The 17,103-nt window shown below is 36.2% G+C and overlaps 2 protein-coding genes across 18 annotated transcripts in view; one reads left to right on the top strand and one right to left on the bottom strand.

Moving 5' to 3' along the window:
* ELF2 (E74 like ETS transcription factor 2) overlaps window positions 1-17,103 on the top strand; it is a 99,732-nt gene that overhangs the window by 30,241 nt on the left and 52,388 nt on the right. For all 17 annotated transcript variants that reach the window (XM_072788338.1, XM_072788356.1, XM_072788333.1 and 14 more), the window contains one exon: window positions 1,391-1,626. In XM_072788338.1, coding sequence (XP_072644439.1) covers window positions 1,555-1,626 — 72 coding nt within the window. In that variant the 5' untranslated portion in view covers window positions 1,391-1,554. The remainder of the gene's footprint in view (window positions 1-1,390; window positions 1,627-17,103) is intronic.
* Window positions 8,025-17,103, bottom strand: part of LOC140611650 (uncharacterized) — a 40,459-nt gene continuing 31,380 nt past the window's right edge. Inside the window, exon 4 of the mRNA XM_072788373.1 lies at window positions 8,025-8,582. The gene's annotated coding sequence lies outside the window, so the exon portion shown is untranslated. The remainder of the gene's footprint in view (window positions 8,583-17,103) is intronic.

The following is a 17,103-nucleotide window of genomic DNA, read 5'->3' on the forward strand; positions in this document are numbered from 1 at the left end:
GAAGGGAGAGGGCATCCTTGCTGAGAGCAGAGCCCTACATGGGGCTTGATCCCATGACCCTGAGATCATGACCTGAGTGGAAACTGAGAGTCAGACTCTTAACTGACTGAGCTACCTAGGTGCTGCTACTATAGTGAATTTTTTTTTAAAGATTTTTATTGATTTGTTTGACACTGAGAGAGAGAGAGAGAGAGAGAGAGGAAGAGTGGAGGGAGAGAGAGGGTGAGAAAGAGAGAGAGAAAAAATAAGCAGGGGGAGCAGGAGAGGGAGAAGCAGGCTCCCCATTGAGCAGGGAGCCTGTTGGGGGGCTTGATCCCAGACCATGGGATCATGACCTGAGCTGAAGGCAGACTCTTTAGCCTACTGAGCCACCCAGGCACCTCTGCTATAATGAATTTTTAACCAAGAGCAAAAAAACTAGTTTTTTTTCTAAATCAGGATATTTCTACTTTATTTTATTTTATTTTAATTCAATTTGCCAACATGTAACACCTAAGGCTCATCACATCATTTGTAGCAAAAAAACTATAGAGAAATTAAGAATGTTAAAGTAATACTAAAGGCATTCCAAGTGATTTTGCTACTTTATTTTTGAACTACTCTATTTGAAATTATAAATATACAACTCAGATTAATCCGTTTTATATGCCGTATATGGTATTCAAAATCTGAACACAAAATGAGATTGCTACTATAAGCAAAAGACAAGTGTAATTATATTATTCAAATAAAGAAACCAAATGAGCCAAAGAATAGTGAAATATTTACAAACCAATAAATCTTTTAATTTGCTAAATAGGCAAATAGTTTTAGAAGTTGTCTTGATTTAGCATATTTTGTTATCAATGCATAAAAGATTTTTAAAATTTCTACCAAAATTATTTTGGGAATAAAAGTACATCTTCATAAAAGGACAAAGTTATAACATTTTATCTCTTGGAATGTCAATGTCATAAGGTCATCCATGTGCAATAGCTTGGTTGCAATAAATTGTTTATGAACTTGACAGCTCTAAGAAGTAGAATGCTCATTACTGCCCTCTTTAGACCCTGGCTTTATTTTTTTTTATTTTATTTTTTAAAAAAGATTTATTTATTTATTCATGATAGAGAGAGAAAGAGAGAGGCAGAGACACAGGCAGAGGGAGAAGCAGGCTCCATGCCAGAAGCCCGACGTGGGACTCGATCCCGGGACTCCAGGAATGCACCCTGGGCCAAAGGCATGCGCTAAACCGCTGAGCCACCCAGGGATCCCCTAGACACTGGCTTTATAAGCCTAAGCTCCTTTTTCTTGGTTTACAAAAATGTCAAAGATTAGATTGTAAAATAGGTTGTACTTTATATACTTCCTGTATATTTTTAATAACTTTTCAAATTCTTCCTCTTTTTAGGCTCTTTGGCTAATCATCTTTAGAAGACTGGATTTCTGGATATCTCCTTCACTCCATGTCTATTGACTTTTAAAACATAATGCAAACCTGTACCACTGGCCATCATCCATGAACCTTTAAATTACACTGATTTATAGTGTTTGAAGCTTCCTCAGGGAGTAACAATGACATCAGCAGTGGTTGACAATGGAGGTTCTATTTTGGAGCTTTCCAGCAATGGAGTAGAAAATCAAGAGGTTAGGCATCCAATGTATTACATTTCTGTTTTGTTCATAGAAATCATTATATGAACTAATTTTGAAATTAATGGGAAATAGGTATTTTTGAGTAGAGTTAAATGTATGATGCATGAAATTGTATATGTCATGTGCCCTCAAAACTTAGTTAGGCTCATCTGAGTTGTTGGAACATGCATATGTTGGAATGAACTGGAGGAAAAATTGAAAGAAAGAACACAGAAAGTATTAGTTGAGATAGATTTTTAATTCCTGATAAAAATCCATTGTTTTGGATTAAAGTGTTTATAGGTATATACTGTATCTAAGTACATAAATTATATTCATCTTAAATTAGAATTCTGTATCTCCTTTAGTTGTCATCTTTTGTTATTCTACCTGATTCAGTGTGAAGATCTATCATATTTTAATCCTAAGTGTATATACTTAAGAATTTGGATGGTTTGTAAATCAGAAAAGTTTTGAGATTTTATACATATAGATCTCTGCATCATTAACATATCTGGTTATTTTTTTGTTATTGATAACATTAAAGAATAGGAGATAGAGTAGAAAAATAACAGTACCAGAAACATATGGACTTCCAGGGCCTGACTTCTGTTCCCACCATTCACTAAAGACTGAATATTGGGAAGAATCTAAATTAAAATATGGTAATGCTGTTACAATAATAGACAGATACTTGGTCAGAGATGAGAGGGACAAATGGAGAGTTGGCTGTATTTAAAAAATCTGTTTTCTCTATATTCTGTGAAAGATATTGCTGTTACTGGTCCTTAGTACCAGCATATAATACTGTGACAGAACCAAGAAATAAGTTAGGATTTAGGCTGTTTTTGGAGTCTGCTTCTTTTTCTTGCTTGTTTGTGTCTCTTCAATCTTCCAAGATAACTATGGTTAAAGTCAGTGGGAAGGAGATAAACTGAAGATATTACTTTTTCTTTGTTCTCAGTGGACTTGGTAACCAGAATGTTCTAATTGTATTTGAATCTAAAACTGGTTCAAAGTCCATTAAGAGAAGCCACAGCCAGAGAACATACTTAATTCTCTTCATCGATTTCTACTTGTTCCTTGAAGATTTGCTTTCTATATAATCACTTCTAGGTATGACTCACCAAGGAGATCAGGGTCTCAGGGGACTTACTATCCCCTTCACATCACCCAGACCAATTATTATTTCTTTTTCCAGTGCTTCCTCTTTGTTGTATAATTTTACTCTGTAGTATTTAACCCTAAGAAGGGAACCACCAGAAGTAATAGGCAGAGTATATTTACCTTGTACTGGTTTGGTATCATTAATGTGGGAAAAAGAATACAACAGTTTCTGGAAGACACTATATTTTTCTTTCTTTATATGGAACCCAGTGTTCATGGTCTGGAGAACTGATTATTATATAAGAATGAATCTGATAAATGAAATCATTTCACCAAGGCATTGTTGACTAATGATTTATGTGGTAGATAGTCACAGGCATTTTAGGTAGTATGGCACTAGAATGGGAGAAATTGTTCTTGGGGAACTCTTTCTTCAAATTATATGATATAGGTACCCACTTACTTTCACTTATTTGTCCCTTCAGCAGATATTAATTGACCACTTTCTGTGTGTCAAGTACTTTTTAAGGCATTGGGAATAAAAATATTTGGCTATGAAAAATAAATCAGGGCTAGAAATAGAGAGGTGGTAGGGGATATTTTAGTTAGGGTGGTCAGGGAAATAGTTTCTGAAAGAGTAGCATTTTAGTTTAGATCTAAACAAAGTAACGGCTTGGGCTATAGAAATAGGAACATCTAGGGGAAGAGAATTCCAGGAAGAAATTGAAAAGCCACTAGTATCTGAAATATCTCCTAATATTACAGAGGGAATTTTGAGGATAGTGTATGGAAAGATAGATTTAATAACTACACTCTAGAATGTGGGGTGGGGTGAAAAAAATGACCTGTTAAAATTTTATAATCACAGCTCTAGAATCTGAAGAAAAAAAATAAATGTTTAAAAAGTTGTGGGCATTTGAAGAGTTATTGATGATTTTTAGGCTTTATTTTTTTAACTTTATTCTTTATTATAAAAGTAATAATTTTATAAAATTAGAATAATTATATTCCTTATTATAAAAGTAATAATTTTATAAAATTAGAATAATTATATTTCTGACAAAGAGACCTGATTATAAAAGTAATGCATTTTATAAAATTAGAATCATTTTATTTCTGACAGAGACCAAAAACCAAAGATACCTACTTACTTATCGGAGTATAGATGCAAAAACAAAAAATAGAATAGAAATAAATATATAAAATGGAGTCCAGTGCCAAATAGGATTTCAGATACACAAGGATATTTCAATATAAAAAAAAACCTAGTTAATATATATATAAGCCCTAATAATAGGATACATGATCTATGACATGTTAATAGGGATAAAATAACTGATGAAATGAGATTTTATGAAATTAAATATCCATTTCTGATAAAAACTCTTAATAATATAAATATAAGTATATATTTCTGTAACATTGTAAAAAAATAACTGTTACAAATCAGTAGCCAGAATCCTGTTTAATGGTGAAGTACTAGAGTATTTCCTCTAAAGTGTGGGCAGTACCATAACTATTATTTAATATTTTCCTGTAATCAGATAAGATAATGAAAAAATATATAAGTGTTAGAAGACCAAATTATTATTTTCAGATAATATGATTCTCTACCTGGGAAAACCAGAGGAAATCCATGAAAACCAATTAGAACTAATAACAGTGCTTGGTAGTTTGGCGGGTACCCTGATTTAATTAACTTAAAAAATATCTAGCTATCCTTTGTAAGGAAATAGAAGAGATCATGGAAAATAAGATTCCGTTCAGAAAATTAGCAAAAAATATAAAATATTGAGGAATAAATGTAAAAGACATATGGGGCTTCTTTGAAGACATTGAAGTACATGAAAGAAGGTACATGAAAGAAGACTTCCATAAATAAAGAGATATACTTTGTACTTGGATAGGAGAGATGGAAGGAGTCAATATTGTGGAGGATGTCAATTTCCTGCAGTTTATGTATTTTATTCCATCTCTATCAAATCTTAGGGCAAGTTTGGGGGAAATTGATAATGAATGTATATAGATTGTATGGAAGAATAGATAGGAATAACCAGATCAGTTTTTGAAAAGGAAATGTATAGCAGGTAAGTCTCATAAAAGTCAGAGTTAATGCTGAAAAATAAAGAGGATTTAAATACATTTTTAAAAACATAGCAAATACAATTCTAGAGAGCATCTACTTTCAGACAAATAAGATTGGGAGTTCTGTGGAATAACTGAGACCAGATTTTTATTCCCACCATAAACAACTAGGAAAATGAACAAACATGTGAAAGCACAGTTCTGAAACATTGGTGCTATGGCCTGAATGTTTGTGACCCCCCCTCCCAAATTCATATGTTGAACACTACCCTCCAAACATAATGGTATTGGAAGCTAGGGCCTTTGGGAGGTAATTAAGTCATGAGGGAGGAACTGTCATGCATGGGATTAGTGCTCTTTTAAAAGGTTCCATGGAGATCCCTTGTTCCTTCTGCTGTGTAAGGATATACAATAAGGAGTCCTTGACCTGGAAAAAGACCCTCATCCAGTCATGCTGGCACCTTGATTTTGGACTTACAGCTCCCACAACTATGAACGATAAATTTCTACTGTTCATAAGCCACATCAGTGTTATTTTGTTGGAGCAGCCTGAATGGACTAAGACAATTGGACATCAGGAAGCACAGCAGTGTGTTTCTTAAGAGAAGAGCAGATAATCTCTGTACTGACTCATTGCTTGAAGCAACTTTCTGGATCTAGCATAGTGGGGAGGAACCCAAGCAAAGAGTGATAGTCTCACTGAATTGAGGAAGTACAATTTGGAATATGGAGAGACAAACATGACTAATTTGAAGTGCAAAGTATCTGAGAGGAAGAAGCTGCTCAGAGGAAGAATACCAGAATTCAGCCTCAAGTAACCTGATCTTTAGCTGAATAAGCTGCTCAGATATAATATGAAACTCCATGAAACCAGGCAAAGAATGACCAGAAAGGTATAAATTCAATAATATACCGAAAAATCTAGAGTTCAGTCCTAAGCAGTTAGAAGAGAGAGTCCTTATTAAATGCTCAGGACATTCCTACAGACTCCAGAAGTGTTATGCCTTCCAGTAGGGCTGTAGTAGCCGTAGAATAAAGGGTAGTTCAAACTTGACCTAAAAAGTTAAAAAAGAGGCCTTGAAGAAGTTGATCATAAATAACGATTTTTTTTTTTAGGATTTTATTTTTAAGTAATCTCTACACCCAACATGGGGCTTGAACTCACAATGCAGAGATTAAGAGTTGCATGCTCTTCTGACTGAGCCAGCCAGGTGCCCCTTGAGCCATAAAGAACCTAAACATTATTAAGATATGACAACAGTATGTAAATTGTACCCAACAGTGTAAAATTTACATATCTAACACCTAACCATGTTAAATGCAAAGAAGCAGGAATAATGTAACCTATAACCTGAAGAAAAAATGTATCAAGACAAAAACAAATGATAGAGATGACGAAAGGAGCAGATAAGACTTAAAAACAGCCATTATAAATATGGTCAAGATGTTAGAAAATATGCACCTCAGAGGAGAGGCATAAAAGACATTAAAAAAAATTCCAGAGATGAAATATATACTTTGTAAAGAAAATTTCACTGAATAAAATTAAAAATAGATCAGGTACTACAGATGAAAAGACAAATAAATTTGAAGAGAGCAATAGAAACTGCATTATGAAGCACAAAGAAAAACTGAAAAAAAAAAAACATGAAAAAAGACGTAGTTATCTGTGGGAAATACCAAGTTGTCTAAAATACATGTAATTTGAGTCACAGAATGAGAGGAGTGGAGGGAAACAGAAAACAATAAATGAAATAATGACCATCAAAATTTTCAATTTTGATGAAAAATAAAAACCCATAGATCTGAGAATCTTAACCTCAAGCAGGATAAAGCAGAGGCACTGAGGCACATTATTATTATTTTTGACACTGGGCCACATTATAACAAAAATGCTGAAAGCAAATTTCAGAAAGAAAATCCTGAAAGCATGCAGAGAAAAAAAATCCTACAAACAGAAAAACAAATGTAGTGACAACAGACATCTTGATACTGATACTATGCAAGTGAGAAGATAATGACTTCTTTAAAATGTAGCAAGAGGGATCCCTGGGTGGCGCAGCGGTTTGGCGCCTGCCTTTGGCCCAGGGCGCGATCCTGGAGACCTGGGATCGAATCCCACGTCGGGCTCCCGGTGCATGGAGCCTGCTTCTCCCTCTGCCTGTGTCTCTGTGCCTCTCTCTTTCTCTCTCTCTCTCTCACTGTGTGGCTATCACATATTAAAAAAAAAGAAAATGTAGCAAGACTAAAACTTGTCAGCCTATAAGGATATAGCCAGTGAGAATATCTCTCAAAAGTGAAGTGAAAAGTGAATTTGTCATCAGCAAACTTTTGTTAATAAGAATTGTTACAAGAAGTTCTATAGGTAGGGCAGCCCGGGTGGCTCAGCGGTTTGGTGTTGCCTTCAGCCCAGGGTGTGATCCTGGAGACCCGGGATCGAGTCCCATGTCGGGCTCCCTGCATGGAGCCTGCTTCTCCCTCTGCCTGTGTCTCTGCCTCTCTCTCTCTCTTTCTGTGTATTCTCATGAATAAGTAAATAAAATCTTAAAAAAAAAAAAAAGTTCTATAGGCACTAAGGTAGATGATACCGAATGGTATAGATCTACATAAAGGAATGAAAAGCCCTGGAAATGTGTAAATATAAAATTTATATTTATATAAACATAAAATTAAAGATCAGTTCTTAACTTAAAAAAATATTTGTTTAAGACAATAACAGTGTCTTGGGTTTACAACGTGAAGAAGTAAATGTATGACAACAGTAAGCAAAGGATAGGAGAGAACTGTAGGAATACTATTGTAAGCTTGTACATTATACACGAAGTAACATTACGCATATATAAACTGTGGTAAACATATTGTAAACTTTAGAGAACCACTAGGAAATGAAGCAAAGAACTATGGATAGCAAGCAATTTTTGAATTAAAAATTGCTACTAAAAAAAGACTCAGTTCAAAAGATGACAGAGTAAAGAGAGGAATAAATGAAACAACAAACAGAGCAAGGGGGTGGATTTAAATCCCATTTTATTGATAATAAATGTAAATATTCTAAACAGTGCAATTAAAATGCAGATATTGTCAGATTGGGTTAAAAACCAAATCTATTTATGTTTCATACAAACAACTCATTCTAAGTATAACAACATAGCATAAAAGTAGTATAGGAATACACTACAAACATTAATCATAAAAAAGCTGAAGTGGCTTCAGGACAAAAATATTACCGGGGATAAAGATAGATATTTTCTATATGATAAAAGGACCATTTGTCAAGAAATAGGTATGCATTCAATATTAGAGCTTCAAAATACATAAAGCATAAAGTGACAGAAGTGAAAGAAAACATAGATAAATCCACAGTATTAGCTGGAGGTTGCTGCATTCTTCTCAGAAGCTGCAATCCTCTCAGAAGCTCTCTACCCAGTAGTACCAGAATACACATTTATTTTGAGTGCACATAGTGAACCAAAATAGAGAATATGCTGGGCTATATATCTCAATAGTTTTTTATTAATTTTTTTTATTTTTAAGTAATCTCTACACTCAACATGGGGCTCAAACTCAACCTTGAGATCAAGAGTCACATGCTGAGCCACAAAGATGCCCCATACATCTCAATACTTTAAAAAAAATTATTTATTTATTTTAGAGAAAGAAAGGGCAAGCAGGGAGAGGGGCAGAGAGAGAGGGAGAGGGAGACAATCAGATTACCTGCTGAGTGAGGAGCCTGACATGGGGCTCGATCCCACAACTCTGAGATCAACCTGAGCAACCTGAAATGAAATAAAAAGTTGGATGCTTTCCTTCCTTGATTAAAACTTTCCACACTGTAGGGATAGAGGGAACATACCTCAGTATCATAAAAGCCATTTACAAAAAGCCCACAGTGAATATCATTCTCAACAGGGAAAAACTGAGAGCTTTCTCCCTAAAGTCAGGAACACGGCAGGGATTACCACTCTCACCACTTTTGTTCAAAATAGTATTAGAAGTCCTAGCCTCAGTAATCAGACACACATAGAAATAAAAGGCACTGGGGTGGGCAAGAAGAAGTCAAATTCTCACTCTTCACAAATGACATGATACTCTATGTGGAAAACCCAAAAGATTCCACTGCAAAATTGCCAGAACTCATACAGAAATTCAGCAAAGTGGCAGGGTATAAAATCAGTGCACAGAAATCAGTTGCATTTTTATACACTAACAATGGGACAGAAGGAAGAGAAATTAAGTAGTGGATCCCATTTACAACTGCACCAAAACCCATAAGATACCTAGGAATAACCAAAGAGGCAAGGGATCTGCACTCTGAAAATAATAGAACACTCATGAAAGAAATTGAGGAAGACACAAAGAAATGGAAAGATGTTCCATGCTCATGCTTTGGAAGAAAAATATTGTTAAAATGTCTATGCTACCTAGAGCAATCTATACCTTCAGTGCGATCCCTATCAAAATATCATCAACATTTCTCACTGAGCTGGAACAAGTAATCCTAAAATGTGTATAGAACTAGAAAAGGGACAGCCCGGGTGGCTCAGCGGTTTAGCGCTGCCTTCAGCCCAGGGCCTGATCCTGGAGACCCGGGACCAAATTCTGCGTCAGGCTTCCTGCACGGAGCCTGCTTCTCCCTCTGCCTGTCTCTCTGTGTCTCTAATAAATAAATAAAATCTTAAAAAAAAAATAGAAAAGACCAGGAATAGCCAAAGGGTTGTTGAAAAAGAAAACCAAAGCCGGGGACATCTCAATTCCGGACCTCAAGCTCTATTACAAAGCTGTAATCATCAAGACAGTGGTCCTGGCACAAGAACAGACATATAGGTCGATGGAACAGAAGAGAGAACCCAGGAATGGACCCTCCACTCTTTGATCAACTAATCTTTAACAAAGCAGGAAAGAATATCCACTGGAAAAAAGAGTCTCTTCAACAAGTGGTGTTGGGAAAAGTGGACAGCCACATGCAGAAGAATGAACCTGGACGATTTCCTCACACCATACACAAAAGTAGACTCGAAATGGATGAAAGACCTAAATGTGAAACAGGAATCCATCAGAATCCTAGAGGAGAACACAGGCAACAACCTCTTTGACCTTGGCCACAGCAACTTGCTTCTAGAAAAGCTCCCAAAGGCAAGGGAGACAAAGGCAAAAATGAACTATTGGGACTTCATCAAGATAAAAAGTGCACAGCAAAGGAAACAGTTGACAAAGCCAAAAGACAACCACAGAATGGGAGAAGATACTACAAATATCTTATCAGATAAAGGGCTATTATCCAAAATCTATAAAGAATGTACCAAATTCAACACCTGAAGAACAAACTGTCCAATCAAGAAATGGGCAGAAAACATGAACAGACATTTCTCCAAAGAAGACATACAGATGGCCAGGAGACACATGAAAAAATGCCCAACATCTCTCAGCATCAGAGACACATTGAACACTTTTACAAATCAAAACCACAATGAGAAACCACCTCATGCCAGTCAGAATGGCTAAAATTAACAAATCAGTAAATGAGATGTTGGTGGAGATGTGGAGAAAGGGGAACCGTCTTACACTGTTGATGGGAATACAAGGTGGTACGGCCTCCCTGGAAAACCATGTGGAGGTTCCTCAAAAAGTTGAAAATAGAGCTGCCCTACGACCCAGCAATTGGACTACTAGGTATTTACCTCAAAGATACAAGTGAAGTGACCTGAAGGGGCACCTACACCCCAATGTTTATAGCGGCAGTGTCTGCAGTAGCCAAACTATGGAAAGAGCCCAGATGTCCATCGACAAGAGAATGGATAAAGAAGATGTGGTACATATACACAATGGACTACTACTCAGTTATTAAAAAAAAAAAAAGAAATCTTGCCATTTGCAACAATGTGGATGGAACTAGAGGGTATTATGCTGAGCGAAATCAAGCAAAGAAAGACAGTTCTATGATTCACTCGTGGAATTTAAGGAACAAAACAGAGGATCATAGGGGAAGAGAGGGAAACATAAAGGAAGACTAAATCAGAGAGGGAGACAAACCATAGAGACTCTTAATTTTAGGAAACAAACTGAGGGTTGCTGATGTTGATAGGGGTGAGGAGATGGTGTAACTGGGTGACTGGCATTAAGGCATGTGATGTAATGAGCACTGGGCACACAACTGATGAATCACTGAAATCTATACTTCTGAAACTAATAATACACTATATGTTATTAATTGAATTTAAATTTTTAAAAATCCCTCCACCAAAATAAAATAGTCCATGTTTAAAAAAACGTTGGATGCTTAACTGACTTAGCCACCTAGGTGCCCCACATTCAATAATTTTTAAAGGATTGAAATCATACAGAGAAAGTTGTTTGACCAAAGCATAATTATGTTAGAAATTAACAAAAACGTTTGCAAAATCTTTAGATATTTGGATACTAAACAGCTCACTTTTATAGAACTCATGGTTTAAAAAGAAATCACAAGAGAAATTAGAGACTATCCTAACGGAATGAAAATGAGAACACAGTATATTAAAATTTGAGGAATGTAGGTAAAGCAGTACACAGAGGGAAATTTATAGCTTCTTTTTTTTTTAAATAAAGATTATTTATTATTCATGAGAGAGAGAGAGAGACAAAACAGAGGCAGAGGGAGGAGCAGGCTCCATGCAGGGAGCCTGATGTGGGACTCGATCCCAGGTCTGAGGGATTACGCCCTGAGCCAAAGGCAGACACTCAACCGCTGAGCCACCCAGGCATCCCAATTTAGAGCTTCAAATACTTATATTAGAAAGGGTGTAGCCTAAAATCATTTAAGCTTTTATCTCAATCAGCTAGAATATGAGGATCAAATTAAACCCAAAGTAGAAGGGAGGCAATAACCAAAATAAATAAAGGTCAGTGAAGTAGAAAATGGACAAACATTAGGGAAATTAACTATCAGCTGGTCCTTTGAAAAGATTAATAAGGGACACCTGGGTGGCTCAGCATTTGAGCTCCTGCCTTCGGCCCAGGGCATGATCCTGGAGTCCTGGGATTGAGTCCCGCATTGGGCTCCCTGCATGGAGCCTGTTTCTCCCTCTGCCTGTGTCTCTGCTTCTCTCTCTGTGTCTCTCATGAATAAATGAATAAAATCTTTATTTTAAAAAAGGAAAGATTAATAAAATTAACAAATCTCTAAGTAGACAACCAAAGGGAAAAAGAAACAAGTCAAAAATTACTAGTATAAGGAATGAAAGAGCCATTAGTATAGATACTAAATATTATGAACAATTTTATGTCAATAAGCTTCTTAACCCAGATGAAATGGACAAAATCCTTGAATGTCATTCCAAAAGGAATAGAAAGTCTGAATAGCCCTCTATCTTAAAATAAACTGAAATTCTAGTAAAAACCTTTTCCACAAAGAAATTTCCATGGCAAAGTGGCTTTATTAATCATCTGGGCCTGCTCTTTTTTTTTTTTTTTTTTTTTTTTTAAAGTAGTCTCCAGTCCCAGCATGGAGCCCATGGCAGGGCTTGAACTCACAACCTTGAGATCAGGGCCCTGAGATCAGGACCTGAGCTGAGATCAAGAGTCAGACATTCAACTGACAGAACCACCCAGGTGCCCTGGCTTTGTTGATGATTTAACAAGCATTTAGGGAAGAAATAATAACAATCTTATAGAACTCTTTTAGAAAATAGACATCATAGCATTTCCTAACTCATTTTGAGTCCAGCATTATCCTGATACCAAGATAAAAAATACACAGGCAAAGAAAACTACAATGTCTTTCATGGGCACATTAAAAAACATTCTTGATAAAATACTAGCATTTAAACCCAGTAACATATAAAAGGGATCTATGTCCCAATAAGGTGGGTTTAATCAATCAATGCAGTTTATCACATTAACAAAAAAAAATCATGTGATCATATCAGTAGGCACAAAAAACCCTTTAGGCAACTTCTTCAACCCTATAAGTGCATCTGTGAAAAACCCACAGCCACATCATGCTTAAAGGTGAAAAAGGAATATTTTCCTTGTGAGGTTTATAGTAAAGCAAAGATGTCTGCTCTAATCACTTCTATTCAACATTGCAGTGGTGACCTTGCTGCAGGGTAAGAAAAATAAAAGACGTATAGATTGGAAGAGAAGAGTAGAAGTGTCTGTATTTCTAAATGATACAGTCATATGTATAGAAATTCCTAAGAAGGGACACCTGGGTGGCTCGGTTGTTGACCTCCTGCCTTTGGCTCAGGCTGTGACCCCGGGGTCCTGGGATCGAGTCCCACGTCCGGCTCCCTGGATGGAGCCTGCTTCTCCCTCTGCCTGTGTCTCTGCCTCTTTCTCTGTGTCTCTCATGAATAAATGAATAAAATCTTTAAAAAAATTTCATAAGAAATCTATACAACTGTTAGAAGTAATAAATTTAGAACATGTGAATATGTAAAATTCAAGTACGTTCATATGTCTTTGTGAAATACAACTGGAAAATGAAATTTAAGAAGCAGTGCTTCTGGGCCACGTGGGTGGCTCAGTCAGTTAAACCATCTGTCTTCAGCTCAGGTCATGATCCCAGGAGCCCGGAGTCAGGCTCCCTGCTAAGCAGAGAGCCTGCTTCTCCTACTCCCTCTGTCCCTCTCCCTGCTTGTGCTGTCTCTCACTCTTGCTTACCCTCTCTCTCTCTCTCTCTCAAATAAATAAATAAATAAATAAATAAATAAATAAATAAATAAATAAATAAAATCTTAGGGGAAAAAAGTACTGGTTAGAAGCATCAAAGTAACATAGGGATATGTTTAAGGAAGTAACTAAAAGATCTGTATGGAGACAACCACAACATAATGTTGAGAGAAATTAAAAGACCTGAATAAATGAAGAGTTATACTATGTTTATAGATTGGAAGACTTATGTCAAAGAAAGTCAGAGGGCTTATCTACCTGCTTTAAAGATTTCCCTTGACATTCCAGTAATTGAGACAGTGTAGTTTGATATGTCAATAGACATGTAAATCAGTTGACATAATATGGAGCCACATAAGACTGATTATTTTTCAATAATGGTGGCAATGTAATTTGGTGGAGAAAGGATAGTCTTTTAAACAATGGTGAAACTTTTGGATATCCATATGCAAAAGAATGAACTCAATCCTTTCTGACATCATACACCATGAACTCAAAATTGATCCTGGAATTAAATGTTTAAACTATAAAAACTTCTGGAAGAAAACACAGGAGAAAATTTTTTGAATCAGTGGTTTCTTTAGATTGAACACAAAAACTTGAAAAAACTTGAAAAGAAAAAAATGATGAATTTAAGTTAAAAACGAATGTTCTTTAAAAAATCTTTAAAAAGGTGAAGCAAAATTTGGAAAAATACTAAATATACTGACAAAGGATTTATATTCAGAATACATAAGTTGGAGATAATACATTAAAATGGGGGAAAGATTTGAAAGGATAATAATATGACTGGCTAATAAGTGCATATAAAAATGCCCAATGCTATTCACTGTCAGGGAAACACAAATTAAAACCACAGGCAAGGGTGCCTGAGTGGCTCAGTCAGTTAAGTGTCTGCCTTCAGCTCAGATCGTGATCCCAGGGTACCGAGACTAAGCCCCGTATCCAACTCCTTGCTCAGCAGGAAGCCTGTTCTCCCTTTCCCTCTGCCTGCCACTCCCCCTGCTTGTGCTTTCTCTCTTTGTCAAATAAGTAAATAAAATCTTAAAAACAAAAACCAGAGGGAGATACTACTACATACTTACGCAGAATGGCAAAAATAACAGAGGGATACCGTGTGTTGGAAAGGTTGTAGAGCACTGGAACTCTCATTTATAGTGCAAATATAAAATAATACAATTTGAGTATTCTTTTAAAATGAAGTGTACAACTACTGTATGATCCGGTAAATTGACTCATAGGTGAGTATGGAATAGAATGGAACAGAAGGGTGGGGAAGAGCAGGGACGTTCACAGGAGCATTACAGCCCAGGTTATGATAATTTGTTATAGTAGCTCCAAAAATTAATATACCCACCTTTGCAGCCTTATTTCCTGCATTACTTCTCATAGCTCTTTGATTACTTGCTTTGCCTCTAATTCCGCAATGTGAAAGCCTCTCTGACTTTTGCTCGTGTTCATCTTGTAGCCTACAATTGCCTTCCACATCTGTCCAAATCCTTTTCATCCATTCATGACCCAGTTCTAGGAAGTCTTCTATCATCCCCCAATCTGAATCAATTCAACATCTAACAAGTGGGTTGAGGGTTATATTTCAGAGTGTTAAAAACCATTGTTTTGTGTGTTCAACCTTCGTTTTAGACAAATGAGGAGTCATGAAAGCTTTTTGTACAAAGAAGTAATACAGACAATTCTGATTGTAGTGTGAAGAGATGCCTTCCAAAGTTGAGGGCAAATAGTAGGTTTGAATACTATTGCTAATGTTACAATATGATGATTAGCTGTCACTAATCGAGTATTTACTTTGTTCTAAACGCTGTGCTAAGTATATGTACTTTGTGGATATTTAATTCTCAAGGGACCTTGAGAGGTATGAATATTGTAATTTTTTTAAATGTGAAGAAATAGGTTGAGAGAAGAACACAGGACAGGGAAACAGGTACAGATGTTGACAATTTGTTTTAATATTTATTTATTTATTTATTTATTTATTTATTTATTTATTTTTAACATTTAAACATGTTAAGCTTAGAGTATTAGCTGATTATTCTTGTACTGATGTTAAATTGGTAGTTTAAAATCTGGTTCGGGAGTTCAGGTGATGAGTCAGAGAAGACAAATATTTAGTAATCATTAGTATAGAGGTGCTATTTTTAAAATAAGCCCTAAGAATGGGTGGCCTTGCCAGGGAAGGTAGAAGAGAGTAAAAGGGAAATGCTGAAGACAGAACCATAGAAGGTTGGCTATGTTTTAGTCACTGGAGACGGAAGAAGAATCAAAGATGCTTAAAAGCAGAGTGGTAGAGAGAGAACAAAAATGATGGAAGCGACAGTTTTTAAAGTGAGGTAAGAGTGTAAGAGTCTGCAGAAAGGGAAAGGAGGATGAAAGCTGGAATAGAATTTTGTCCTTCTTGACATTTAAGAGAATAGTTTCAGTGTGGTGGTGGAATCCAGATCACAAGGTAGGTGTAGATAACTAGTCAGGGAGTTAAACTATCTTTTGAGAGGGTATACAGGTAAAAGAAGCAAAGATCTGGAGTTCAGTTGAAAGAAGAATTGAACATTTTTAATAAAGATTTTTTTTCTTTTTTATAAAAATTAAGGAGAAGGATGGGGCGTCTCAGTCGGGTAAGCGTCTGCCCTCGGCTCAGGTCATGATCTCAGGGTCCTGGGATGGAGCCCCACAGGGGGCTCCCTCTCATCGGGGAGCCTGCTTCTCCCTCTCCTCCCTCCTTGTGCTCTCTCTCTGTCTCTCAAATAAATAAAATCTTTTATTTATTTATTTTTTAAATAAAATCTTTTAAAAAAAGTTAATGAGAAGGAACCATTGAGATCTTAAAACCCAACTAACGTGTATAAGAGAGAAGAGTGGGTCTAGAATCCTAATTGGTGGAGAAGAGAGTATAGATGGGGAAATTGGCTTTATACAGACTTCTAGACCTCAAGTATTTCATAGTTTAGAAAATTTATTTCCTGCTGGTAAGGTGGAGGTGGAGAGTTCACAATATAAAATGATTTCAGGTTAATGTTACTATTAATAATACTCTTAGATTTCAGAGGAATGAGAGAAGTTATAAATCTCTTGGGTTATATATAAATATTTACTGGGTGGGTCAGTACTAGCCTCAAATGCTACTTATGTTGTTGCTTTCTGAGTTTTTGATGAGCGTAGATCTCATCAGTCTTTTCTTACCCCACGCTTCTCATTAACAGCTATTACAGCTAGGTGATGCTGCCTGTAGGTTGTGGTTATAAAGCTGAGCAAGCAGCATAGAGATTCAACTGTTAGTATATCCAGTTTGTGGAAAGAGTTTTTTTTAAAGGCTTATTTATTTGAGAGACAGAAAGTGCTTGAGTAGGGGGTAGGACAGAGGGAGAGGGGAAGCCGACTCCCTATGAACACAGAGCCTGACAGGGGGCTTAGAGCTTGATCCCAGGACCCTGAGATAGTGACCTGAGCCGAAACCAAATGTCAGTTGCTTAACCAAGTGAGCCACTCAGACGCCCCAGGATGGTTTTTTTTAATGTTAAAATTTTTTAGTCTTACAGAGTAGGAAATTCAATGTTAATATTCAGCATATGCTTGCTTATTTTTAATTTATTATACATTTGTTTTTAATATGTTTAAAATTTATTGTGAAATATTTGA

This window comes from Canis lupus, chromosome 20, assembly GCF_048164855.1.
Source record: "Canis lupus baileyi chromosome 20, mCanLup2.hap1, whole genome shotgun sequence".
In the NCBI taxonomy this organism is placed as follows: Eukaryota; Metazoa; Chordata; class Mammalia; order Carnivora; family Canidae; genus Canis; species Canis lupus.